The sequence below is a fragment of the Nanorana parkeri genome, unplaced genomic scaffold (genome assembly GCF_000935625.1).
Source record: "Nanorana parkeri isolate BGI_ZX_2015 unplaced genomic scaffold, ASM93562v1 scaffold139, whole genome shotgun sequence".
NCBI lineage: Eukaryota > Metazoa > Chordata > Amphibia > Anura > Dicroglossidae > Nanorana > Nanorana parkeri.
The window spans coordinates 1,195,086-1,223,021 of record NW_017306407.1 but is presented as its reverse complement, the minus strand read 5'-3'; the positions used below and the strand labels follow the sequence as shown (position 1 = coordinate 1,223,021).

The window sequence follows — 27,936 nt, the reverse complement described above, 5'->3', positions numbered from 1 at the left end:
ATGTTTAAACGGCTTGCACAAGATATCAAGATGAAATGCAAGGTGTGTAAGGTTTTCCGCCACCAGCTTAAAGGACTCACAGAATTTCAGATCGTAATGACTGCAAGAAGTAGCCAGGATGCAGTGTCTGTGGAAGAAGTAAGTCTTTACAGGTTTGCTTTATTTTGTAATTAGCCCTTAATTAGCTTAAGGGTCCATTCACACTTCTACAGTCCATTGCCATCTGTGTGTTAACAGGAGTGGCATTAAGGAGTTGCACTCATTTTGAATGGACTGCCTATGTTCTTCACCAGACAAATTAACAGAAATGCACCTTTTTTTTGCTGACCCCCGCCCCACACCACGACGCATGGTATGTACATGTTGGTGAACTGCCATGCATTGACATCTACTGTGCAGTGCTTTGGGGTGCCATTCACATAGGATGGCACTGCAGTGCACCACAGCATACATATCTGAGCATTGACACACGGTTTAAAACTTGTCACTGCAATGTATTAGTCTGAAAGGGCCCTAAATATCAATGCTGCAAGTAATAGTGCATTGGATCGCATTAAGGATTTCATTTAGATGACTTATATGACAATATGTAGTTAAAGTGGCCCTGTCAGGTTTTGATAAAAAGGGAATAAAACAAGGTAATATAACTACTGCTCCCTGGCACTGGGTCTCCTATCTTCCCTCTTTTTTACAGCTGCTGCTTATGCCAGTCTCTTCAACATTCCAGACTTCCAGAAGTGCTGGATGGCTGTGGTGCTATCATCTGACCCCTATGTCACCACTGTAGCCTCCACTAGTGTCTTCAGCATTCAATACTTCCAGAAGTGTCAGATGCCAGGGTCTCTGAGGCATGCTGTGGTGCTCTCCTCCGACCCCCTATGCCACCACTGTAGCCTCCACTAGTGTCTTCAGCATTCAATACTTCCAGAAGTGTCAGATGCCAGGGTCTCTGAGGCATGCTGTGGTGCTCTCCTCCGACCCCCTATGCCACCACTGTAGCCTCCACTAGTGTCTTCAGCATTCAATACTTCCAGAAGTGTCAGATGCCAGGGTCTCTGAGGCATGCTGTGGTGCTCTCCTCCGACCCCCTATGCCACCACTGTAGCCTCCACTAGTGTCTTCAGCATTCAATACTTCCAGAAGTGTCAGATGCCAGGGTCTCTGAGGCATGCTGTGGTGCTCTCCTCCGACCCCCTATGCCACCACTGTAGCCTCCACTAGTGTCTTCAGCATTCAATACTTCCAGAAGTGTCAGATGCCAGTGTCTCTGCCACGTGTTGTGGTGCTCTCCTCTCACCCCTATGTCGCTACTGTATCCTCTACTAATCTCTCCAACATTCAATACTTCCAGCAGTGTCGGATGCCAGGGTCTCTGCCACGTGCTGTGGTGCTATCCTCCAATCCTTATATTGCTACTGTAGCCTCCGCCAGTCTCTTCAACATTCAATACTTTCAACAGTGTCAGAAGCTTGTGTTTTCACAACACGCTGGAGTGCTATCCTCTGACCCTTATGTGTCTACTGTAGCCGCCTCCAGTCTCTTCAACATTCAATATTTCCAGAAGTGTCGGATACCCATGTCTGTGCCAGGTGCTGTGGTATCTATCATCCATCCGACCTCTATGATGCTACTGTAATGTGTCTGGTATGATCAAGCCCTTAGCTTGATATAAAGAATATATTTCCTTAATAACCGCACAATAAAATAGGTTTGTTTTATCCAGAGATACAAGTCTCTTCTGACACATAATTTTGCTTATCTTAATTTCAGGAAACTGAGCAACGCAAAATGTTTGATCTCAATCTTTTCAAGAACAGACAGGTGAAATATTTATCAATTGTATTTATCACTTGTTTAAACAGAAAAAAACCACCTAGGCTGGATTCACACCCTTCCCTTCATGCTTTTTCTATGAATTATCAACAATCATGTGTTTTTATGCCTTGCCATTGTCATCGACACATCAAACAATGGACAACGCATTGCACATATGTGAACCCATACCATTTAAAACAATGACTAACTTGTGAACATGCATTTCAGTGTATTAAAGCAGCTATGATGGTGCCCATACACTGCTCGATTCTCGTACGAGAATCACGGGAAATCCCGCGATCGTACGAGAATCGAGCAGTGTGTGCGAAGACGTGCAACCGTTTCTACTGTACGGTCGCACGTCTTTTGTCGAACCAGCATGCTCGAAAACCCGCCGAGAATCGTACGATTGTCGGCGGGTTTCTAGCCTGCTCGTTCGACAGCTGCGGAACCTCAGCGGGGCGGGCTTTCGATGATCGCAAGTACGATCTGCCTGTCCAAGATGGGCAGATCGTACAAGCTTTTAATAAGCTTACGACCATCGCCAGACAAAAGTCTGGCGATGGTCGTAAGGTGTATGGGCACCTTAAGGCCCTTGGTAGCTGAAATGCGTAAGTAGATTGTGTCCTTGTATGCGGCTGACTATAGATAATAAAGTATTGGAATTTGGAATCAAGTGCTGGATTAATCACCTTTGTACTGGATTTGGAGATGAGCAGTAATCCTTCCATGAACCAATGTAACCCCAAGCAAAAGATGGACTAGCAGGGTAGAGCGGGTACATATTTGTATTCATATACTGTTAAAACACATAGGTATAAATTGAGTCTTTCCATTTACACCTATGCATTTGATTGCAGGCATTTTAACGCCAATAATGCATTTACACAGGTAAGCCATTGACTTAAAGGAGAATTATGATGCAAGTGATTTTCACTCAGCCGACCTGTGACAATGAAACTCTCACATGTCGGCTCAGTAGATCGGGAAGTGAGTGAACACATACTGTCGCTCGCTCACTTCTCGATCTATCCCTGCAGAGAGCCGTGACTGTCACTCACAGCTCCCTGCAGGGATTCCCCCCTCCCGTCTGATCCTCCAGTGCTGATTGGCGAAATGGACGGGGGAGGGGGCGGGCACAGCTGGTTCTGCCTCTGGATAGGCAGAGCCAGCTGTCAATCCCACAGCAGGGTGGATCCAGACACTATTGTCGGGATCCGTCCCGGCTGCGGCGTCACAGTATACCGCGAGCTGTAGTTCGCGGTATACTGAGCTTTGGGTCATGGGAGAACGCTAGTTTGCGTTCTCCCGTGACCCTTTGAAGAACAATGGGGAAAAGCCCTGACCCCATAGTTCTCCTTTAAATGCAGCTAGTTCACATCTATACAATGTGGATTGAACAAAGAAGCTCATGTCTGTTTGTTATGCATCAATGAGCTTTAAATGTCCTATTGATGACAATGGCAGCATGTAAAAAGTGCATCAAAATGCATTAGCACATGTTAAAAGCGCATGAAAACACATATGGAATAATGTGAATACAGCTTTAATTAAAGGAGAACTATGGGGTTAGGGCTTTTCCCCATAGTTCTCCTTAGGGTAACGGGAGGACACAAACTAGCGTCCTCCCGTCACCCTGAGTTCAGTATACCGCGAGCTACAGATCACGGTATACTGAGGCGCCGCAGCTGAAACAGATCCCGACAATTATGTCTGGATCCGCCCAGCTCCGTGAGTGACAGCTGGCTCTGCCTATCTAGAGGCAGAGCCAGCTGTACCCTCCCCCGTCCGTTCCGCCAGTCAGCGCTGGCAGATCGGAGAGGGGAATCCAGCCCCTCCCCCTGTCACGGCAGAGAGCCGTGACAGGATCGAGAAGTGAGTGAACGCCAGTATGTGTTCCCTCACTTCCCGATCTACTGAGCCGACCTGTGACAGTCTCATTGTCACAGGTCGGCTAGAACTATGAGGATGAGCGAAAAGCACTCACCTCATAGTTCTCCTTTTAATGTTAACAGCGAAGACTGCGTATTAGATAACTTTTATTATGATTCTTCATCTTTCTAAGAAATTTAAAGAGGTTTTTACTTCACTTGTTCCCTTCACAAGAGGACAACCAGTTATTTAAGGGCTGCTAAACAGAAGTACTGGGGCCATCAGCTCTGTGCAAAACATTTGCACCATTGGAAACCCTATGAGTTGCATATTTTTTAAATTCAAATAAATTAAGACAAAAAAGACAACCTGCTAATACAGGTGCAAAGTATTCTTCATTCCTTACAGAAACTTAACTAGTTAACTCTTCTAACTACCTACAGGATCGCTTCCCTAGGAAAGCAGAGTTAATCACTTTAAGAAAGCCTAAATGGAGAACAGAGACTGAAATCAAGTACTTGTGCAGTTTACTGCAGACTCTTCGAAGCTATCAGCTTTATAGTAGCCATCTTCAGATGCTTCTGGCCAAGGTTTTCCGGTTTGAGAGGTGAAATGCATTTGGGCATTATACATTATAGTGGCAGCTTTAAGATGTGGCTGAGTCTCACGCAAAAGTAAAATAACTAGTTATGATTGTTGTATATGGGGTGAGTAACTAGCTTTTTGCAAGAGTGCAGCACCACATAGCAGCGTTTCTCAGCCTTGTTTCAGTCACAGCATCCCAGTCTAAAATGTAAAAATCTTCACATGTATACAGGGCCGGCCTTAGGTCTTTAGGCGCCCTGTGCGAGAAAGCTTTACAGCGCCCCATAGTGACCACGCCCCTCAGTAACCACACCCTTTCAGTGGCCACACCCATTTCTCCAATATCGGCTCCATTTAAAACCTTCCATTCCGTTAAGTCCCAAAAAAACAGATTACAAGCTATGATAAAAATACAACTTTTATTCAAACCTCCTCCAGTGACCCAAAGCTCAGTATATCGGGGCTATTGCCGTGATATATAGAGAGCACCACAGCCGGGACAGATCCCGACAATACTGTCGAGATCCATCCAGCTGCTCTCCTCATCCCCGCTCCTCATAGCAAGGCAAGGACAGCCTCCCACGTGTCTTTCCGGCAGAATCCGCCTGTGGCTTGCCAGGCTGCCAGTACATTGTGCAGATTTAAAGATGGCAGCCGCGCTGTTGCTGAGCGGCGGCCATCTTAATGAGTAACCAACAGACTACCTGTCACTGTCACTGCAGCCTATGCTGCCTGGCTGAGCCCACAGCTGATCCATCCAGCGCCCGCACGGAGGGGCGCCGCAGTAAAGATGATCTACGACTCCTGATTCCGCCTGTGGACTGGCCTGCCAGAGTGCCAGTACTTTGTCCAGTTTTAAAGATGGCCGCCGCGCTGTCGCGGCGGCCATCTTAATGAGTCATTCATAGACTGCCAGTGACACTGTCACTGCTGTGCTGCCTGGCTGAGCCAACAGGTAAACTGTCAAGCGCCCGCACGGAGGTGCGCCGCGCCCGCGGGCGATTATTAAAGAGTGTTTTTTTTACTGAATCTGTGCCGGTCGCCAGGCGCCCATGTTGCTATGGCGCCCTGTGCGACCGCACACCCCTAAGGCCGGCCCTGCATGTATACATATCTACATGTGAACCCTTCAAAATCCATATCAGACCCTCATTCCAGATAGGAGTCTGGTATGGATTTTAAGGAGGGAACACATGGAAAAACACATAAGAAAATGGGGTTCTCCCCTTCACTTCAGAGTCCCATGCGCAAGTCAGGAGCCCCCCTTTTCACATCAAAGTTCCCTCTTCATATTAAGAGCCTGCCTGAACAATGAAAAGGCATGGTCCTGTACCAAAATTTAGAGGCATCCCTGAAGAAGGCAGAAGGCAGCCTGGTTGAGAAAGGCTGCCATCTAGAACATAAATGTAATGTTTTGCATGGTTGTTTTTAGTGGTTTGTAGTGATGTCTGAGCTGGTGCAAATGTTGCTATTTTTAAAACATTTAGGCCCCATTCACACCTAAGCGTTTTGCAGCTCCTTTCCCAAAGTTTGACAATGCATAACAAGAGGAATCCTATTGTTTTCAATGGCCCCTGTTCACACCTGAGGATTGTGTTGCTTGTTACCAGGGGCATTAAGCTTGAAAAAATACACAAGCTTCTTATGGGCACGAATTGTGCATTTTGGCCTCATAAATTTTAATGGGAGTGCCTGAAAAACGCTTCAAAAACAGGATTTTCAGGTGCTCCCATTTAAACGTCTATAGGACCAAAATACATAATACCAAAAACACTCCTGTCTGAATGTCTGGCTGTCCTCTATTGTCCCGCCAAGATATAGCTGATCTTTGAGGATAAACATGTAGAAGAGATCAGCTTCATGTCATTTATGTTTTCAATGTGTACTCATGGTAATATATAACTATACTTTTATAAGGGGACAGCCATATTTACTCAGTACATATGCAGGCCCTGCTTCCTGCTTTGCTGAGCTAAACAAGAGTTGGGCCTTACTACTCTTTTTCACAATGCAAGTCTAAAGCTGGCCATAGACGACTCAAAATTCGGTTTATTCCTGCTGAATCAGCAATTCGAACCATGAGTGGCCTTGTCAGCACCATTTGGATCAACAAAAGTTAATTTAAAAATTGACTGAGCTGAGTGCAATATTATCGGTCGAACAGTGGCTGCATCCTATCAGATGCACCTGGATTCATCCAATGTTACAGTACAACATGGATACCTGGAATCTGTAGAGACAACATTTGTCTGTACACATTATAGACAGACATACATGTAGAAAATGAACAGGGAAAAGCAGCAAATACCCTTCTATATTCCCCTCATTCCTTTGATCCCGGTTTTTTCCTGGTTACAAGGGGGCTCTGTACCTGCACACACAAGAGGTGCTCGTTTTTCAGGTCCTGTTCAACTTTACATTGCTCTCCATTCATTACTTATTTTTAATGAGTATTAAAGGAGAATTATGAGGCGAGTGATTTTCACTCACCCTGATAATCTGAGCCGACCTGTGACAATGAAACTGTCACAGGTCGGATCAGTAGATCGGGAAGTGAGTGAACACATACCGGTGCTCGCTCACTACTCGATCCTTTCACTGCAGAGAGCCGTGACAGGGGAGGGACTGGATTCGCCCCTCCCCGCTCCGATTCTCCAGCGCTGACTGGCGGAACGAACAGGGGAGGGGGCTGGTACAGCTGGCTCTGCCTCTAGATATGCAGAGCCAGCTGTCACTCACGCAGCTGGGTGGATCCAGACATAATTGTCGGGATCCGCTTCAGCTGCGGCGTCTCAGTATACCGCGATCTGCAGCTCGCGGTATACTGAGCTTTGGGTGATGGGAGGACGCTAGTTTGTGTCCTCCCGTTACCCTTAGGAGAATTATGGGGAAAAGTTCTAACCCCATAGTTCTCCTTTAAGTCCCTTTGTGAACATTCACCTTTTGGGGTACACAAAGAATAATCGCATTATTGCTGTTGATGGCTGTCAGCATTTCTGACAGGCATCACCTCTTTTGTTTCTTCGGTGTTGTTTTTCCCTGTTTTTATCATTATTTTTCACCATTATCTGTAAAATATAAAAACAAATGTAATAAACAAAAAGGCCTAGTAGCAAAATCACTTACGACAGGTTTCTTACAGTGTACCATCGCTTCGCCCATTAAAGAAGAACTCTGGACAACATTTTTATTAACCCTTGCAGTGGGTCATTTTGTCTAGGGTGGAAAATAAAAAAGTTATACGCACCCAATCCTCTGAGCCAGCTTGTTCCTAGATTGGTCCCTTCCACCTCGCTCTCTCTCCACTGCAGCGGTCTAAGGTCCCTGAGTTATCTTGTTCTATACACTGTGTATAGGACATGAGGATGCCGAGGGACATGCCATCATTGCAGCATAGCAGGAGACAGGCAGGAGGGATCGCTGTGACAGCTGGCTGACTCTGAGGTTCAGGTGACTAAAAAATTTTTTTATTTTTCTCCCTAGATGAAAACGAGCACTTAGCCCTCGCAGTGCGGGGTTAATACAAATGTTGCCTGGAGTTGTTCTATAAAGTAATATTAAACCACAAAGTGAAAAAAGGGTATAGTGCTGTAGACCTCAGCGCTTAACTTGTTTGCTGTGTGCTTTTTCTCCCAGGCCTGTTGTTGCTGTGCACTGCTTCTAACAAAATGCCCTCTTCTCAGGTTTCTTTTTGTCAGGTGGTCTCAACCACTTACATTGTCCCATTGAGCCTCCCTTGTATGCGTGCTCCTGGTGAGCGTACACTCATACAGCTTTCTCTAAAGCCTAGAGCATCAAGCTTTCCCCTGCACCCCCCTCCTCCTGTATCCTCAGTGCGCTCCCCTAACATCATTATGTCTCTAATGCATGCGCTACCTGGAAATTCCTTACCAGGAAGTTCAGGGAAAAAGCATGGAGCGATCTGGAGCCAGGGATAGTGAATACATAAAAAATGTAAGTGTTGAACATGCACTATTACTAAGCTATGTTCCCCTTGTTGGTAAAAGTTAATCAACTGTAAAAAGTTGGAGGGATTAGTACTACTTTAGGGCAAAGTAACAGGTTCTTTGACAGCCCATCTTCTGTTTAAGGGCCTGTTCACATGATATCAGGTCCTGATCAGGTGCGGATCTGCAGACGCGGTGCTACTGATGCGCTGCGTTTTTGACACTTTTGTGACGCGTTTTGCGTTTCCGGTCCGTTTCCTGAACGCACAAAATGTGACATACAGTATTTTTTCTGTCGTAACCTGAATGGACTGCGCACCTGAGAACTGTAGCCCATAAAACACATAGGGATACATTGGGATGCATTTTTAGTGCAGGAGCGTACGGATCAGGTCAGCACAGAAAACAGACGTCGTGTGAACAGGCCCTTACTGATATTTACTTTCCCTGTAATCCCTGATCCCTTGCCGGCAGAAGTCCTGAAAAGCCCTATATAAACTCAGTGTTGGTTTGTATCGAAGCTCACACAAAGACTTTCCCCCCTGCCCCATGTGGCCGTCCTAAGACCTGGGGACTGGGAGAGGAACATTACTGCTCATACTTGATGTACATAAACATGATGTCGGCCCTTACTACATTTGCTGCCTCTCTAAGACAGTAATAGAGAGCAGCAGTAGTGAGGGCTGGCATTATGCTGTTTGTTATGCATACACAATGGTGTCTTCGGATGAATGAGCAGTAACGTTCTGCTCAGCGTTTATAAGTTCAATCATGTGTTCACAGATAGTGCCATCAAAGAAGAGGGGAGACTGAGCAGAGAGCTGGCACACATTGCCTTAACCCAAAAAGAGGAAGTGGAATAGCAGATGGGACCAGCATAGAAAAACAGTAATCAGTTTAAAAAACAGGCTGCCAAGGACCTGTGTACAAATTAGAAACTACTACTGCAAGTTATGTCTGAAGGCAGAGGCGTAACTAGAACCTTCAGGGCCCCGGTGCAAGACACTATGAAGGGCCCACCCAACCCCCCGCCGCCATGGCACTGTGCGGTTAACAGGACGGCTGCCGAGCTCCCCAGCAAGCGCGGGACCTCAGGCAGCCGCTTCAGTTTAAAAATGTAGTGCCGGTGTTCTGTCGAGAACGTTGACCTAATATCTGTGCTTGCGTACAGACGGGATTAGCGAGGAAACCGCCATTTATTTACAAAGTATTTGTTTGTAATTGTCAATTGTGGCCGTTAATGATATGCTGTCCATGACATTAAATGAAGGATGGAATATTATTAACGGTCACAATTAACAATTTAAACTAAATACTTTGCAAATAAATCCCTGTTCCCCCAATGATACCTGTCTGTGCACAAAAGCAGATGCTGAGGTTGGAAAATACGCCTCAACAGAACACCGGTATCTGCGTTTAGTATCGGGGCATTTTCACGAGTATGAGTACTCGTGAAAATGCCCAGTATTGGCAGTGGTGCATCTCTACTTAAAAATATAATGCATTGCTGGGACTTGTAGTCCTGCACAGTTGGTGCTATTCTGCATTGCAGTATAATGATTATACAGCAATGCAGAATACCACCAGCTATGCAGGACTACAAGTCCCAGCAATACATTATAATAAAAAACCAGCACTGCAGAATACCACCAGCATCACCGACCCACCCTGCGGCCCCCCTTCCCAGTCCAGATTTACCTTCCCTCTCCTGCATGACATTCTTCCTCGTCTCGGCAGCCAGGGGGCGGGGCTAAGAGGAGAGGGTCCTCGCACGGCAGAATGTACTGCCTGGTGGTGCCTGCAGCACATTCTGCGCGACTACTGGCTGTCAGCTTCTCCATCCCCGCCGCACAGCCGCCCGTACATGCTGCGGGTGGCAGAGCAGCGGGGAAGGAGCGGCACAATCTGGGGGGGGCCCTCTTCTTCCTTTCTGGGCCCCCCCAGCAGGCGGAACGACAGGGCCCGGTCGCAAACGACCGCTGCGACCCTGGTAGTTCCGCCAGTGTCTGAAGGTTATGTCTGATGACAAGCTGTTGTCCTTAAAGTAAAAGATAGAAAGCCTTATTAACAGTTCTTTCTATAAACATTTAAAAAAAATCCTTCTTGTGTGTTTGGTCACGGAGCTCAGCCAGAGTTGTGAAGGTGCCTACAAGTCTATAAATGTTTCCTGTGGACGTGTTCTATTATGCCTGTAGGCACATTTCCCCTTTACCCAATAAAAATAATCTTTACTAGACAGTTGTTTTATCACTACAACCATACCAGCCTCCTGTAAGACCATTTTTATTTTATTATACTGTTATTTCCAATTTTAACATGGCGCAGTACATTAACCAGAAATTACAAAGGACATTTTCTTTCATTTATATCTGTAATGCAAATGTTAGCATTCACTTTTCACTATCAGGTTTGGATGTAGAAGGGTGATCATCAGAAAGGGTCATATTGGAAGCAGCTTCTACTTCATCTACTCTGGCTCCGTTGCCCTTTGCAATGATGAGGATGGTAGCAGTGCCTTTCTAGATCAAGAACCTCAGCTGCTGCATAAAGGAGCTAAATTTGGGGTAAGCAATCACTGGCAACACCAATGATTTTGTAGACTTTACCGCGTTAAGCTTTCAAATTTCTCTTGTAATATTTAAATCTTTACACCATCATGCAATCTTCATACCATTATTGAGCATGATAGAGAAATCCTCCAGTTGCCTGGCAAAGGAAGTTAGGGAGACGTCAGAACAGTGCTGGCAGGGGTCAGCATTTCCTATCCATTTAAAAAGGCTACATGAGCCCACTTATCAAAAGGCTTATCAAAGCAGGCATAAAGTGTCAGGAGTCTGGTCAATGCTACTGACAGTCAGCTCCGTGCTGCCATGTAGGTAGTAAACCCTCAGTTACACTCGGAGTGGCAACAGCTTACAGCAGGCAAAAACAAAATGTGGTATAAAATTGTCAGGCAAGGTCTTTCTCAGAACAGGTAAGATCAGGGCACAAAATTGGCAGGTGAAATCACGATCCATCCCTCATGCAATCAAATTCTAAGCATTCTTTGAATGGCCACTGTGCCAGCGGGCGACCCCTGTGTTTTCAGAGAATAGATAAACAGGAATCCATACCTACATTGGACCAAGATGGACCAATGTTAGTATGCAAACTAACATATATCTGGATTTCAGCTTTAAATAGGTTTAACAGACATGACCTCAGAGAAAGTGTCCAGCAGCACTTCTGCTATGAACCAGCAGGAGTATTGCCTGAACGTCTAAACAGGTATGTCCCTCCCTCATATTGTATCCCAACACTGTGATTTAATGTTTGAGCCATTATGTGCATTGTCTGAATCTTCTTTTATGAAACTTAATAAAAACTGATTCAACACTAAACAGGTATGGGGCCTAAGTGAGATCCTGCAGAGTCTCATTTGCAACATGAATAGCTGCAGACAGGACACCGGTTGGTTCTGAAGACAGCAAACTGTGACACATGCACAGGGCTTTATACTCAAAACACAGATTATACATTAACTGTGATTCTCATGGGTGGTATCATCAGCTGGGTTCTGTTTTGAACCACAATGCTTATCGCATGAAGGGTGGTATGGCAGGACAGCACAAGGTTACTCTGTGCTGTAAGTGGAGACTCTTTACTGTTTGGTATTTTGATTGGGGATAGTGTTACCTGCTATTTTACAGATGAGGCCTGAAATATGCTGGTTTAACCCCTTAGTGACACAGCTTCAGAAATATTTTTTGCTTCTGGGGACCGGAGCAATTTTGCCATTTTTGCTATGTGTTTGTTTACCCATAATTTCCATCTTCCTCATACATTACACCTACACATATTATATACCATTTTGTAAAGGACAAAATGGGCTTCAATGTGACATATGCATATATACATTCTTATTCTTTAATATAAAAAATAAAAGGAATTCTTCACAGTTTTGGCAATAATGTGTACATAATTAGTGCTGATTTATAGGGTGTATCATATGTCTGGGATTTCAGTTTATTTTGGGAGTTGTAGGTCACAAAATACAAGGAGCGAAATACAATTTTAGCGTGGAACGATTTTAGAATGTGGTATGCTTGTCTCCTAACTTTAATAGCCTCCTTGCACTATATTTTCTTATGATTTTTTTTTATTAAACATATTTTGTTTTGTAACTTTTTGCCTTTTGACTTTTTTTAAAAAACTTTTTTCCTTTTGTAAAAATTTTTCAACTTTTTAAAACTTTTAAAAACTGTTTAAAACTTCTTTTTTGTTTAATAAGGGGGCACTAAAGGGTTAATCACAGTGATCACAGTGCTGGGACCCCCTGATTTGCTGTTCAGGATTTGCCTCAGACACCAAGGGACCCAGCAACAACATTAACAACATGAGCGTTGGTCCCTCCATGGACCAGCGCTCGTTTTCCCGCATGATGGAATTATTTAGTCACCGGTTTTAACTAACTTAAACATTTTGCTGGAATAATTCAGTTATCGATCGGGATGGGGTTAATAAAAGCTGAGCCTAATCCTAATAGGTTGGACTTGATGGACTAATGTCTTTATTCAACCTCAAATACTATGTAACTATGAGCTATAAAGATCTATTAAATTTAAGATTATGAATAAAAAAGACTAATTATCAAGTCAGTGGATTTCAATTAGTTTGTTTCAGTGTTTAGCAGTAGATAGTTAAAATGCCACAAAGGTCCATGAATACATAGGTCCAACCCAATTGAAGAATAAAGCGTACAGCTTTACACTACAGGTGCAAGTCCTCACACGGATGATCAGAGCAAACAACAGACAATTAAGGTGCCCATACACTGCACGATTATCGTACGATAATCGTATGCGATCGGGTTTTCGTACGATAATCGAGCAGTGTGAACGGAGACGTGCAACCGTTTCTACTGTACGGTCGCACGTCTTCTGTCGAACCAGCATGTTCGAAAACCAGCCGGGAATCGTACGATTCTCGGCTGGTTAGAACGGTGCTCGGAAGATAAATGCTGAACGGGCCGGTGTGCGCACGCGCACACTGCCCGTTCAGCATTGCGGTCATCGGAAGCCCACCCCTCAGGAGGGGCGGGCTTGCGATGATCGAGAGTGCGATCTGCCTGTCCAAGATAAGGTGCCCATACACTGCACGATTATCGTACGATAATCGTATGCGATCGGGTTTTCGTACGATAATCGTGCAGTGTGAACGGAGACGTGCGACCGTTTCTACTGTACGGTCGCACGTCTTCTGTCGAACCAGCATGTTCGAAAACCAGCCGGGAATCGTACGATTCTCGGCTGGTTAGAACGGTGCTCGGAAGATAAATGCTGAACGGGCCGGTGTGCGCACGCGCACACTGCCCGTTCAGCATTGCGGTCATCGGAAGCCCGCCCCTCAGGAGGGCGGGCTTGCGATGATCGAGAGTGCGATCTGCCTGTCCAAGATAGGCAGATCGTACGTTTTTTAAATCCCTTTACAACCATCGCAAGACTAAAGTCTTGCGATGGTTGTAGAGTGTATGGCCACCTTTACAGTCAACACACTGATGGGCAACTCAGGTGTAGACAGAGTCCAGGTTCTAGACAAGCGAATGCAATGCTGAGCAATAGCAGAGGTAACGTACCAATTATCAGAATCAGCAAAGACAAGCTTTGAGTACAAACACAGCCCAGACAATACACAAGGATAATCCATGGCATGAGGAGTTAGAGAAAAGTCTGGACAAATATACCTCTATCCAGAGCATAAGCAAACAGACAAACCTGTTGATCAGGCTTAAAGTTCTGGCCTTCTTTTATTAGTCCACTACAAAATACAGGTGTGCGCAGCAAAAACCTGAAATGCAGTGCTGAGTAACAATCAGTAGATAGTGACAGTTCAATGTTAATTGTTACAGTGAATATGCCACATTTATAACTCAATAAGTAAAGAAGTGTGATTTTATATTTGTATAAAGTTGACATGCTGTTTAGAACTGTCACTAATCTTTATAAGGCTATTTTTACAGTAGGCCTTAATAATAAAGTGTAGCTGTTCCTAATTTTCAGGACATTGGAATGGTGACAGGCCAGAAAAGGAACGTCACAGTGGTCTGCATGTCTGAAACTGAATTTTTAGTGGTGGACAAGAAAGATTTCTTTGCAAATAAACTGGATCAACAATTGCATAAAGAATTTCAATGTCGTTTTGACTATTTCAGGTGATGTTTCATATGAATGTCTGAATGTTACCCAAACTTTGCTTCATCTTGTACCCATGTCACAGACACAGCAAGGATATCCAGTGCCACCATCAGTATATTTCCCACACTTTGAAATATAGCTCATTTGGAAAAAATATTGAATTCATCTCACTTTCCAGTTCAGCTGTGTTGTCCTAGATTGTTCCATTCTCCTGCCTTCTCCAAACTCTTCATCCTTTAGTTAACAGCCCTGCAGATGTCTAATGTCCAAAGCATTGAGCTGGCATAGGAGGAAGGACATTTGTCTTAGGCCATTAAGAAAGCCTCCATAGCGTACCCTGCACAACACACAAGCTATATTTGCCTAGGATCCAGTAGTTACAAATCTCCAATGTATTCCTGTACTTAGTGCTTTAAGATTGGTGTTTGAGCTGAACGTGTCCACCCACCCTCCCTCTTTTCTTTGAGTTGTCACAGCTTCGTTGGCAGTTGTTGGACCTTGCCAGCTTAATCAGTTACAGCATTAAAAGGATAACTATGGGGTCAGTGTTTTTCCCCATAGTTCTCCTTAGGGTAACGGGAGGACACAAACTAGCGTCCTCCCGTTACCCTGAGCTCAGTATACCGCGAGCTACAGCTCGCGGTATACTGAGACGCTGCAGCCGGAGCGGATCCTGACTTAGACGACGGGATCCGCCCAGCTGCGTGAGTGACAGCTGGCTCTGCCTATCTAGAGGCAGAGCCAGCTGTACCCGCCCCCTCCCCCGTCCGTTCCGCCAGTCAGCGCTGGTGGATCGGAGCGGGGAGAGGGGAATCCAGCCCCTCCCCCTGTCACGGCAGAGAGCCGTGACAGGATCGAGAGGCGAGCGAACCCGGTATGTGTTCGCTCACCTCCCGATCTACTGAGCCGACCTGTGACAGTCTCTTTGTCACAGGTCGCCTAGAACTATGAGGTGAGTGAAAAGCACTCACCTCATAGTTCTCCTTTAACCTTTGCTAAAATTTCTTGCTGGCTGGATGCCTGTCTACAACTGATAGTGAAGACAGGTGATCCATGTTATGTTATACAGTTATGTTGTTTGGGTGCCCACAGTTTTTCTGTGACTGGGAGTCTGGCATGATTTCATGTCAAACGGAAAAAAGAATTGTGTTTTATAATGTTAAAGTCAATAAAGCTGGGACCTTGCCCTTCCAAAAGTTAAAAAGTGGTCTAGTAGTTTATACGGTGGCAGGAGGGCAGGGGATGGAAATTTTTCTAATTACATGTCATGAGTTAACTATGATTCTCAGCAGTGAAGCACTGAAGACAGAAACAGCCAGAAACCTAGTATCTTTTAAAAGGGTCAGCAATGGCAGCCCCTGTATTTTTCTCAGTATAGGTTTCTGTTATGATGGCTTCACATTAAAATCCGGATGCCATACCAGGAAAAAAATCTAAGGATAAATAACAGAATATACAGTATAGATAGCTGAAGCTACATGTATATTTCACTTGTCCCCACCCCCTACCACTTCCCAAGCCTGTCTGTTGGTCAATGAAGCCACCCAGCACATTTAGGTATCATTACTGAGCCTTAAATAGGATGGGGCCAAGGCTGACTTTTGCAGACAAATGCAAGATGTGCATGTAACTTACTCTACAGATCCTTGGATATAATACATGTATTTGTAAGCAGTTTTACTAAAGGTGACTTCTTGAGCATTGTTTTCTTCATATGCCCAGTTTGAGTTTTCCATGCTTGTGACAAGTTTACTCTACAGCCAGCCTGTCTGTCAGCCTGTCTGTTACTCTAACTTTCAGCTGCTTTGAGAATAAGAACTTTTGGGAAGGGTGTTTTATTAGAGCTTTATTTGTGACACAGTACTAACACTAATGAATATCTGCTTTCCAGTGAACTTATATGATACATTCCCATAGATATTGGTTTAGCTAGCAGAATGGACAACCTTGCCAATAAAAGCTGGCAAAGCTAAAGTGCTGCGTGGCTGTACAAAGCTAAATGCCCCACTGCTTCTTTAAGTAGTTCTGCTTTTCTCTAAAAAGGGGATAATTACACCATGTTTTTCTTGTCTAATGTACCCAGATCTCTGGACATCTTTTCTCACTGGCCTCCTGAGCACATTAAAAACATTGCAGAAAACTGCCAAGCTGGAGAATTTCGCTATGGCCAACTGATTATACAGGATACCAGGGAAAGTAAAAGCATTGCATTTATTACTGAGGTAAGTATAGGCCAATTCATCGCATTTGATACATTTACATTTATCTAAAAATGTTCTTTGTGAAATAACTAACTTACCCCTGTGGTGGTTCTGGTGAGTGTTATCCTACTTTTGATCACCATCTGCCCTGGATGGTGCATAGCAAAGCAAGGTCCTATAACATTACGAGTTAGAGCTCTATGGCTATCCACATAGCGAGCAACCAGTTCATATCCACCCTCCCTCTCAATGTAAGTTAATGATTCAAGGGTGGATGTGTAACACCTGACCCCAGACCAAGGGTAAGTCAGATACAGTATATCTTTGAAATAAAAAGCCAACATTCTCTTATCTAATCCTTTATAATGCCCCTTTAACATGGCCGGTCCGATCGGGACTGCTTCCTTCTGCTTCCGTCAGTTTTTCAAGCGGAATCGATTGGATGCCCAATGTAAGTCTATGGGCAGCCATGTGTAAATGGACGGGCATCCCCAGTAAACAAATGGAACAGTGTTCTGTTTTGCTGAACCGGATTGTGCTGGATCAGGGGTAATCTGATGTAAACGGACACAAGTCCGTTTGCATCCGATTCCTCATAGACAGACATGGGGTCTGGTAATTGCAGTGGAGGAAAAAACTGTACAGACATAGATGTCACAGCAGTGATATCCCCTCTATACTACTGTGATCACGGATCAGCCCGTGTGAAAGGGGCCTTACTAAGATATTTCAATCAACATAAACTATTTTCTTTTATCGTCTCACAGTTTTTACTTTTTAAACAATATTAATATTTAATATTATGTTTAGCCATTATCAGTCCTGATTTTGCAAAAGGTAACCAGAGCTATGTTCTACCCTTGTCATCTGTTTAATAACAGTTTCTCCTCCAAACAGGTACATGATAGTTACATAAGCCTGTTTAGGAGAATGGAGAAGCAGATGTGATCTGATTAGTCAGACGAGCTTGTCTCTGAGGAAACAAACTATTAGTTGAGATTTTTTTTTTTTAACTGCCTGATTTCTTTATCTGCAATTAAAAACCGTTTCCTATATTCAGCAGACTGCTGGTAGGATGTCAGGACACAATAGAAGTCTATGTAGCTGCTTCTCAACCAACATAGTGGTATTTATCTAGTAGCTGAAGGGCATTTGGAGATCCAGTAGGATCAATCTATTGCTTTATCTAATATATCCCCTTACATTTCGTTAGTAGGGGATTGTTGTAAAGCAACAGGTCTTTTAGCTGGCAACTGATGAACTTTGGTGAATGCTTGATGAATACTAGCAAATTGCTGCACCAAATGTCTATAAAATTCTTGTTAAACGCTTTGGGCATTCAGTCAGTGTTTTACATTAATTCCATTCGGGCACACTTGGAAATCCAGCCTTAAAATATGTTTTTCTTAACTGTCTTTCAATCAAGTTAACTTCAAAAAGATATAAAATCAGAAAATGCATTTATGTATTCTTAAAAATTGTATTTGAAAGCGTATCTAAACCTGAATATGTAATACACTGAGTGGCCAGATTATTATGACCACCCCATCAGTACTTCGTTGGGCCACGAGATAACTCCACGAGATGACTTTGTTGGGCCACCTCGTGACTCCACGACATGTTGAAAGGTGATGCGAGGAATCTGACACTGCACTGTTGCCCTTCTGTTGTCTTGTACCGGTCTTGCCACTCTCCGTTCTGCCCTAACATTGACGCTGGCGGCCACAATTCGCACGTTCAGACCCAGATTTTCGACTGACAGTCCAATCTTTAAACATTTTAAACAGCTGCTCTTGAACATTTAACGAATTCTGCTGTCTTGCGGATAATCGCTCCATGGCTCCGAGCACCAACAATGACCCCACGTTCAAAGGCTGTTAAATCGCGTTGTTTACCCGTGTCTTCAGAAAAAAATCACTTCTACTGTCGTGGTAAACAACCTGAATCCCTATTTATAATGGTCTGGCCCTCTAGCAACTTCAGCGCAAAATTATAGCTAATTTGCCTACAAACGTCAGGTGGTCATAATAATCTGGCCACTCAGTGTATATTGCAGCTTACCAATCCTTTAATGTGGTGGCTGCATTTGTTTTTTTTTAATGCCTTTTACCTTTATTTTCACCTGATGATCCAGCATGTAATACACTTCCTGTCTTAGGGTGGCTCCACTCTATTGAGGAGTCATGGCGCCACATTTGGACAGCAGCATTGACAACCTTTGGGGAGGGTAGAGTTATATGCACTCGCAGATTTAGATTGACTTGACTGACAAATTAAATCTGAACATTTCAATGCAGTTTCAGCAACAGTCTTTTTTAGGATAAGGATTTTACAAAAACAAATAAAAAGTAACCATTAAAAGCACACCTGTCGGTGTTAAAAAAGAACCTCGGGCAAAACCGTTATAAACCCTTGCAGTGGGGCTACCCCTGCACAGCAAGGGTTAACTGCTCGTTTTTGTCTAAGTGCTAAAAAAAAGAGAAGTTATACTCACCCGATGCTCCAAGCAGACTTGCTCTTAGACCGGTCCTTCCAGCCTCTCTTCCCCTCTTCTGCAGCGTTCTAAGGTGCTGTAAATCATCATGTTCTATACACTGTGTATAGACGTGAGGACACTGAGGAATATTTCAATGCTGCAGCGTAGGAGGAGACAGGTTTCAGAGACTGGAGAAGCAGGGAGCCGGCTCAACAGTTCTAATGAGTATAACTTTTTTTTGTTGTTAGCACCTAGACAAAAACAAGCAGTTGACCCTTGCAGTGTGGGGGTTAATAAACATTTTGCCCCAATTTCTTCTTTAATGATTGGTTTCAACACTCTATCTGCCATTTTTGTTGGACAGCTTGGCCTGCTAAAGGAAGTTGAAACATAACAGACTTACTGGATCACCAAGTGAAAATAAAGGAAAAAACTAAAACTAAAAAAAGAAAACCAATGGAGTCTTGCTCTTGGGTTTAGATACACTTTAAGTACACGAGGAGAAGGATTTTCACTCTAATTCAGATTCTGCTGTAGTGCATATGTGCTTATTGTGAACAATCTGACAGGAGGAGAGCACAGTGAGCAGAGGAATGAACTCATCAGTCCACTGCTTCTCCTTCATTGTCCGATCAGCATTATACGGTGTGTTTTGTCCAGTGATTAGAACTTATGCTGCAGCACAGCATGGGAATCTGGCTGTGTTTTCTGGCAGGCACTTTGTATCACATGCCAACCAGAACAGAATTACTAATCATTTGGCCAGTAAAATAGTAACCTTGTACTACCTTGTATTTAGCTTTGTTGCCTAGAGGTCTCCTTTAACTATTTCATATCTTGGTTATTTTCTTGCATTGTCTATACTCTGTACTCCCTGTAGAAGCTGTCAGATACCACACTACCCCCTTGTTGGTGCTCTGTTGATCACTAGTCACTTATTTATTTCAGGCAGGTCTTCTATCTGTTCCAAACAACCCTTTTTTTTTGTAACATGTTACTTGTATACCTTATGGTTTTGCTGCGTGAGATCTCTGCACTGCGGCTACTCATAGTCAAACACAATACTTTCCAGAATTGCTGCTGATTCCTTGCCCCCAAGAAGCTTTTGTAAATACCATTACCATAAACAGTAATCTTCTTTACCAAAAAGCAAAAAAAGAAAAAAATCCTTCAGAAAAAGAGTTTATGTGAAGATGGCAGATCATGCTTCCGGGTTCAGAAGATATAAGAACCTTCTGCAATGTATATTTCATGAGATTTGAAGTTTACTAAAAATGATTGCCTGTTTTTTACAATGTGCTTTCTTTCCCAGGGCACCTGTGAAGTATTACGACTTGTGAAACTGATTAAATGCCCATCTTATCATAGGTGGCTACGTGCTTCTCTATCTTCTCAGCATTCATCCCTTCCAGAGAAGCTGAGTATGTGCTATATTTGTTATAAATCTTCTTCTATGTCTATTATGAGAAGAGTAGAGGTCAGTTGGACAAGTAGGCATCATCTAACCAGGCAGTGCTTCCCTGACCAAGAAATGGTGCATCCCCATTGAACATGGTGGAGGAGGTTTACTGCAGCTGGGTTTTCATGGAGAAACAATAGCAATTATTAAGGTTGTCCAACTGGTCCAGTCTCAATTCCTCTAGATCTGTGGGTGCCCCATATACTTTGGATCAGGTATATCAGTATATACCTGATACTTTGGATCAGGTATATCAAAAAAATGTTCCAAATTAAGTGACATAAATCTTCAAGGGAACACATATGTCATACGGATTGCCAAACTGACTTAATTCCAGACATAGGATTATAGCATCTTGGCACTTATGGCAAGAGGCCATAAAACATTTGCTGAAGCAGTGAGCTGCAGATGTATGTAAGGAATTGTAAATCCATCAAGTGGAAACATATGGAACCTCGTTAAACCACTGGGGGCCACAAAGAAGAAATGAGAGGGCCATGTGTGGCCCAGAAACACCATTCTGGCTACTTAAGTTAATTCCCTTGTGTAGCCGAATGTCTTCTAATGTCTATGGGCACCTTTTTAGTTAACTTTTTCTACTTTATGCCATAATATTTTTTGATGAAGTAAGAATAAAAAATGATAAAAACAGAAAATAAAGCACTAAGATAAGGTCAGATTACTGTATAAAGAATCTTCATCTACAATGCAAAATTAAACGGCTGTCAAGTCTATTTCAGTATAATTCCGATTTCAGCTGTCCTCCCATAGTCTTGCTTTCTTTAGCCCTGATGGAGGAGGATGTTTTTGACCTTTGAAATGCATTGGTTGCATTTGTATTCTGGTTGCCATCAGGCATTTAGGGGTCTTTTTTAAAAAGCTGCCGAAGGATCTAGCCGTAGCTTCGGCTGATCCTTCGGCTACCTTCTGCCCCAGGACCCCTTTCCGAAGGGCTGCTGTACGGGCTATTCACTATAGCCCGTACAGCTCCCGAAGTTGGCTGAGTGGCTCAGTCGAGCCGAAGGCATATGCCGAGGCAAAAGGCGAAGCTAGCGGCTCCCGGCTGCCCGGGAGAGAAACACTTTCTCCCTGCTCTGTTTTTTTTATTTTCTTCTGACATCGGAACCGCTTGCCCGGCGTCAGTCAGAAAAAAAAAGCAGCATGGGAATGCATAGCTAGATTCCTATTGGCTATTTCACTTTGCAATAGCCAATAGCAAATTAGCTATTGCACGCGCCCACTGCTGCTGTCAATCAGCAGAGGGGACCTGAAGTTCTCAATCAGGTCCACTTCTAGTGATTGACAGCAGCAGAGGGCGGGTGCAATAGCCAGCTTGCTATTGGATATTGCAAATTGAAATAGCCAATAGGAATCTAGCTATTCATTCCTATGCTGTTTTTTTCTTTATTCTGACGGCAGCAGCTGTCAGAATACTAAAAAAACAAACTTGCAGATAGCAAGTGAAAGCCGACTCTGCTGAGCTCTCATGGTACTGAGAGTTCAGCGTCCCCTGGTTACTTGGTAACCAGGGGACGCTGATCTGTCAGTACCATGAGAGCTCAACAGAGTCGGCTTTCATATCACCTCCGGCTCTGCTAATCGCTTTCTTTCTTTTTCTTTCTACTTTTTTTAACTGTTTTTCTATTCTGCTCGGTACCATAGAGGTGCCGAGCCGAATGCCGCTCGGTAAGGAATATTATAAGGAATTATATTATGGCCAAAATCTATACAGCAAAAACTCATTGATTGGAGCCCGTGCCTCCCCCCCCAGGCTGCCCGGGGCCCCTTACATGTGTATTGGCCATACCCCCCTGATGGCGGCCCAGCCTGCACAGCTCTCCTGAGACCAGGCATGGCTCTCCTGAGCCCCCATGTGCGCTTTATCCAGTGACTGACAGGTTGTGAAAAATGTCTTTAACAGCATGGGTTGGGACAAATTTAGATTGAGGGGGTGCCTGAGTTTAGTCTTGCCTAGAGCAGCACAAAACCAAAATACACCACTGACTGACAAGAGGAAGATTCAGAAACATATTCAGTACGTACGTAAAAATCCTGGCATCAGACCAATATAAGTAAACAGAATTACAATTTCTGCCAAGGTTTTTGTGTCCAAACTTGTCAACTGAATCACATGATTTTAAATGGTATTATCTAAAAATGATTGTCTTTTTATGTAAGATATTTTATTATAAAATAGCATGCTCATGTAATAAAGTATAATTAATGAGAATAAATATTTGGTTCCAATAATTCAAGCTGCCAGCTTGAACATTTGACAACACTTGAAAAGGGCTTTATTTGCCATAATGATTGTATTCACTATCTGTTTAAACAGGCCACACAATTCAGAAACCACCCAAAGATGTAACCGAAAAGTGTTACCAGCCGCTGGAACCAAGTTGTGTAAAGCCATCATCTCAGCAGCCACATTGGAGCGGCACTTCAAAGATGCATGCACAGAAGTTGTCTGCTTTGAAAGAAGCTGTAATGCTGTGCTGTTCTGAAACGAGGTAAGGAGCAGTGATCCTCAACTAGTCATTTATGAACAAGGGAGGCCAGGGAAGCAAACACCACCAACTGGCTCTATCATGGTAGGGATAGTTTCCTGTGGACTAAAGAAAGTGCACCAATAGCCATGGTGAAAGGTGGATGTTCTCTTGTTGACATGGTTTATCATAACAGACCTGTTCACATATATGTGCTAAATCTGAGGCGTTGTAACGGATAATCTTTAAGCAAGGAAGCACTATACAAGTTGAACAAGATGACTACTGCTATGTGAAAATGAAATGATCCCACCTAAAGAAAATAATACATAAAAAAATACCATGCCATCATCACAAATCAATTAACTTTCTTTAAAGTGGATCTTGTACTGCATACAAGGTCTGCATTGTAAATGTGTCTCCTCCCCTCTTCTCTTACTGAAACTGTGTACAAAACCCCCTGTAGGAGGAAAAAAGTTAGACATTTTACTCACCTTTCCTCTGGCTTCCATAGTGCAGACTGTGATATAATACTCCTACTGACGGGATCCCAGGGGATGCTGAACCAGAAGATGATGCAGCACAGTACTGGCAGTGTCTCCTCAGTGAGATTTAAACCACTCTAAATTCCCCAGAATATGCTAAAAGGGGATGACATCATCCTCACTTAGGCGCCATGGGTGGAAGCCAGGGGAGAGTTGAGTATATCTAACTATTATCTATATTATCTAAAAAAAAATCCCCTACGGGTGATTTTGTTTTACACTTTTTATATATAGGAGGCCCACACTTGTTAAAACCTTAGTTATTTTTAAAAAATGTTCATTTCCTCATTTCTAGTGGGTCCACGCATCGCCCCTGCACCGGTGCCTTTATCAGCTAAACTGCTGCTGTGGGGGCACCCGTGTGTGCTCATTCTTGACCGTGCTCGCAAGGAGCTGTGTGCGCCCATAGCCTATGGCTCCCCTGCCCTCAGTATCCTCCTGGAAACCAGGAAGTTCGGGGAGCAGAGGATCACTTCGGGACCGGCGGTGGTGACAGTAGTGACACAGATAAGTGTGGAGGGGACAGGGACACAAAAAGGTACTTTGCGTTTTTTTACCTTAATGCAGAGAATGTCTCTGATCCACCGCAGACTGCTTGGGTCCCATGGTGTCCGTCCGACGTGCACGCTCCCGGTTGCGTCCATTCAGCTTCTGTGCCGCTCTCCTCCTCTCCTGGCCGATGCTCTGGACTGCACATGCGCCCGCCCACACTTCCTCCTTCACAGCGTTCGGGAGCCGGGACCTGTGCAGTGGGAGCGGCGCTGACACAGGTAAGTTTGTTGGTATTTGCCAACTTTTTTTTTTGAATGTTGGGGCCTATCTCTACTGCTTACTAGCAATAGTTATATGCCAAAAGACTCTAATTCTACTTTAACTCCTGAGTTTAGTGTCACTTTAATTGTTCGATCAAACAAAAACCGCCTTCTAGAATTATCTGTTAATAAACTGTAATAATGAATTATTTATAAATACGATCAGAACATCCGGCATTTCTCATTAATGTAGACTTCAGAACACTGAAGAAATCTGTACATTAAAAACACGGCACAATCCGGATGCAGCGGCTCTTCTGCAGATTGACTCATTGTATGAAAGAGATTTCTTGGTGAGTCATTTTTGTGAAGCAGTATTATGCATAATTTCTAATGTGGCATATAGTGATGTAAAGTGAATTAGACGAGGCAGACTAGAAATAAGACAGCTTTGGTTTATACAGAGGCATTTGGGCTTATTTACTAAAGGATTTGAGAATTGTCACTCAAAAAATTGTGTGACTATTCACCTCAACTATCCAGTCATGAGAAAAATCATCTCTTTGATTGGGTATTCAAAGTAAATAGGAAAATGACCAAAACTAGCTTTGGCTATAATGCCATCATATTATCTTCAACAGCCAGCAAAATCAACACCAGCTGCAGCAACAGTTATACCATTTATATACAAGGAGGGGAGTTTATCAAAACTGAAACAGACAAAATCTGGAGCAGTGGTGTATGGCAACCAATCAGCTTCTCTCTTTCATTTTCAAATCTTAACTGAGCAAACTGAAAAGATATGCTGATTGGTTGCCATGGGCAACTGCTCAAGAATCTATCTGCTCCAGTTTTGATAAAATTCTCCCCTGGTATTTCTGGACAGATTGATAAGTGACAGAAAGCCTTCTGGGCCCCACAGGTACATAGGCCTGGTAACAATATCTATAAAGTAGAGCATATCTAATTATAATTTAATGTAATCTATAGGCTAACATTAGTCTGTATCTGAATGTAATCTAATACTCTTCCAGACTGTTTGCATTGCAAAGGTTCCTAGAAAACGTTTTGCAGCTTCTACCTTTATCTGTTATGATATGATTAATGTTTTGTTAGTCCAATAAGAAAGGTATCATTGCACACTGCAATACTGTGCATTGTTGACCTTCTTCTGAAAATCCTAGTTACAAGGTGCCCTGCTGATCCTCTAACTTTAACACTTTCCGAGACATTGACCTGGAAAAATGAAAGAACTATGAGATGAGTGATTTTCACTTAGCCTCATAGTTCGAGCCGACCTGTGACAATGAAACTTTCACAGGTCGGCTCAATAGATCGGGAAGTGAGTAAACACATACCATCGCTGGCTCACTTCTCGATCCTGTCCCTGCAGAGAGCCGTGACTGTCACTCACGGCTCCCTGCAGGGATTCCACCCTCCCAGCTCCAATCGTCCAGCGCTGACTGGAGGATTGAACGGGGGAGGGGGCGGGTACAGCTGGCTCTGCCTCTAGATAGGCAGAGGCAGCTCTCAATCAAGCAGCTGGTTGGATCTCGACAGTAATGTCGGGATCCGCCCTGGCTGTGGCGGTTTCAGTATACCGGGAGCTGTAGCTAGTTTATGTCCTCCCGAGGAAAACTATGGGGAAAACACTTACCCCATAGTTCTCCTTTAACGGGGTAAGTTTAGATTTCACTTGGACTGCGGGATTGTTATAAGTCAGTAACTTATAAAGTACTAAAGTGAGGGGGATCAGTGGGACAGCCAGACATCCAGCATTTTCAGAATGAGGTCAGCAGTGGTACTAAAAGTATTGCTTTTTAGCACAGTGTACTTTACCAATCTTCTCCACTACTAGTACTATCAGCAGCATATTACAGAACATGATCAAGGCCTGTCTGTGTGATCTCATGGCAGAATTGAAATGTATCACAACTTTGCTGCATTGAATCCTGTGTAGTTTCAGAGCCTCCACGATGATGACCAGAAAGATGAGCGCAGTCTGATGTTGGTCAGTAAAGGATGTAAAATCATTCTTCTGAAAATGAAAACATTTAATGAATTCTGTGATCCTGAAACAATAGAAAAACTTCAAAAATATCAGAAGACCTACCCGAGGTAGGGGAAATTGTAACAAGGATACTTAATACATTGTGCCTTTTATACATAAAAGTTTAGTTCACTCTAGAATTAATCAACATTAAAGGAGAGCTATGGGAACAGGGCTTTTCCCCATAGTTCTCCTAAGGGTCACGGGAGAACATAAACTAGCGTCCTCCCGTCACCCTAAGCTCAGTATACCCCAAACTGCAGCTCGGGGTATACTGAGACGCCGCAGCCGGGACGGATCCCCAAAATACTGTCTGGATCCACCCAGCTGCGGGATTCACAGCTGGCTCTGCCTATCCAGAGGCAGAGCCAGCTGTGCCCGTCCCCTCCCACGTCCATTTCGCCAGTCAGCGCTGGAGGATCGGACAGAGGAGGGGGGAATCCCTGCAGAGAGCCGTGAGTGACAGTCACGGCTCTCTGCAGGGATAGATCGAGAAGTGAGCGAGCGACGGTATGTGTTCGCTCACTTCCCGATCTACTGAGCCGACCTGTGACAGTTTCATTGTCACAGGTCGCCTCAGATTATGAGGCCGAGTGAAAATCACTCACCTCCTTTTCTCCTTTTTAATGAACATTGTACAACCATATAACACATGTACCTTGATAAATGCAAAGTACTGTTTTTTTCCTGTTGTCTGCACTTTGGTTGTCCAGCAATCAGCACTGGAAAACTGCCGGCTATTACCGGTGACAGCGTGCAACTCATTGGGGCTGATTTACTAAAGACATATAGGCAATTCACTTTGCAGCAGCAGCAGCATTGGCTAGTAGGTTCCATGTTCGTTGTATGGTGTTAAATACGGAGCAAAGTATGGCCCCAGATGCGGCTCTGTGCCGTTTTGTTTTTATATGCTGCTGAATGCAGAGCAACCTTATGCTGCCAGGTGCAGCTGTCTGAATGGGCACATACATTTGCAGTGCTGCATAGAGATGTGTATCGTATTGTGGAACCTGGCCTTGGGGCGGCAGGGGGAGTAAATCCGGCCCTGGATGTGCACAAAACTATACGCTGTGTGCATCTGTATTCACCCATCTAAATTAACCCCTTTATAGTCAGTTCATGTAATTCTATCTTTGTACCAGCTAACAATGTATCCAGCCTAATTTTGACACTGAAACATCTATTTATAAGAATCTGGCTTGGAAGTGGTTAATAAAGGATTACTGTACCTCTATTCTCTGCAGTGACGACATTCTGTGCAAATTCTTCCTACAACAGAACGACTGGAAAATGTTCAAGAGAGACTTAGTAAACTTGCTTGTTAAGCCCCTTAACCATCAGGCTGAAAAGAAAAGGAGAGCAAAACACTTTCAGCCTCCACCAAGCCTAAGCCAGTCTGGTATCTTAGATTTGTGTTCTACCTTCCCAAAAAAAAAGGAGACAAATGCAACTTCAGAACCAAAGGGCATGTATGGGTCAACTCAGGAAAGAAGACAAAACCCTTCCGATAGAAATGTATACCTTGTTCATGAAATTGTTGTCCCTCGGCCCAGACTCGATAGGATATTATTCTAA

General features: G+C 43.8%; 1 protein-coding gene across 1 annotated transcript; it reads left to right on the top strand.

The window, feature by feature from the left end:
* Positions 1 to 27,936, top strand: CNBD2 (cyclic nucleotide binding domain containing 2). Its single transcript, XM_018554009.1, has 12 exons — positions 1 to 138; positions 1,771 to 1,821; positions 4,131 to 4,294; positions 10,627 to 10,783; positions 14,258 to 14,409; positions 16,476 to 16,614; positions 20,382 to 20,490; positions 22,864 to 23,038; positions 23,529 to 23,619; positions 24,285 to 24,329; positions 26,272 to 26,322; positions 27,553 to 27,936. Exons 1-12 carry the CDS (start codon positions 1 to 3, stop codon positions 27,934 to 27,936), a joined length of 1,656 nt encoding a protein of 551 aa, XP_018409511.1.

What these genes read in the sequence shown, in the direction of transcription:
- CNBD2 (XM_018554009.1), top strand. Translation starts at nt 1, where the DNA reads ATGTTTAAACGGCTTGCACAAGATATCAAGATGAAATGCAAGGTGTGT. An exon ending in ATAAAGGAGCTAAATTTGGG is followed by an intron (nt 10,784 to 14,257) that starts GTAAGCAATCAC and finishes CCTAATTTTCAG; the next exon opens with GACATTGGAATGGTGACAGG. An exon ending in TGGGAGCGGCGCTGACACAG is followed by an intron (nt 24,330 to 26,271) that starts GTAAGTTTGTTG and finishes AATCCTGTGTAG; the next exon opens with TTTCAGAGCCTCCACGATGA.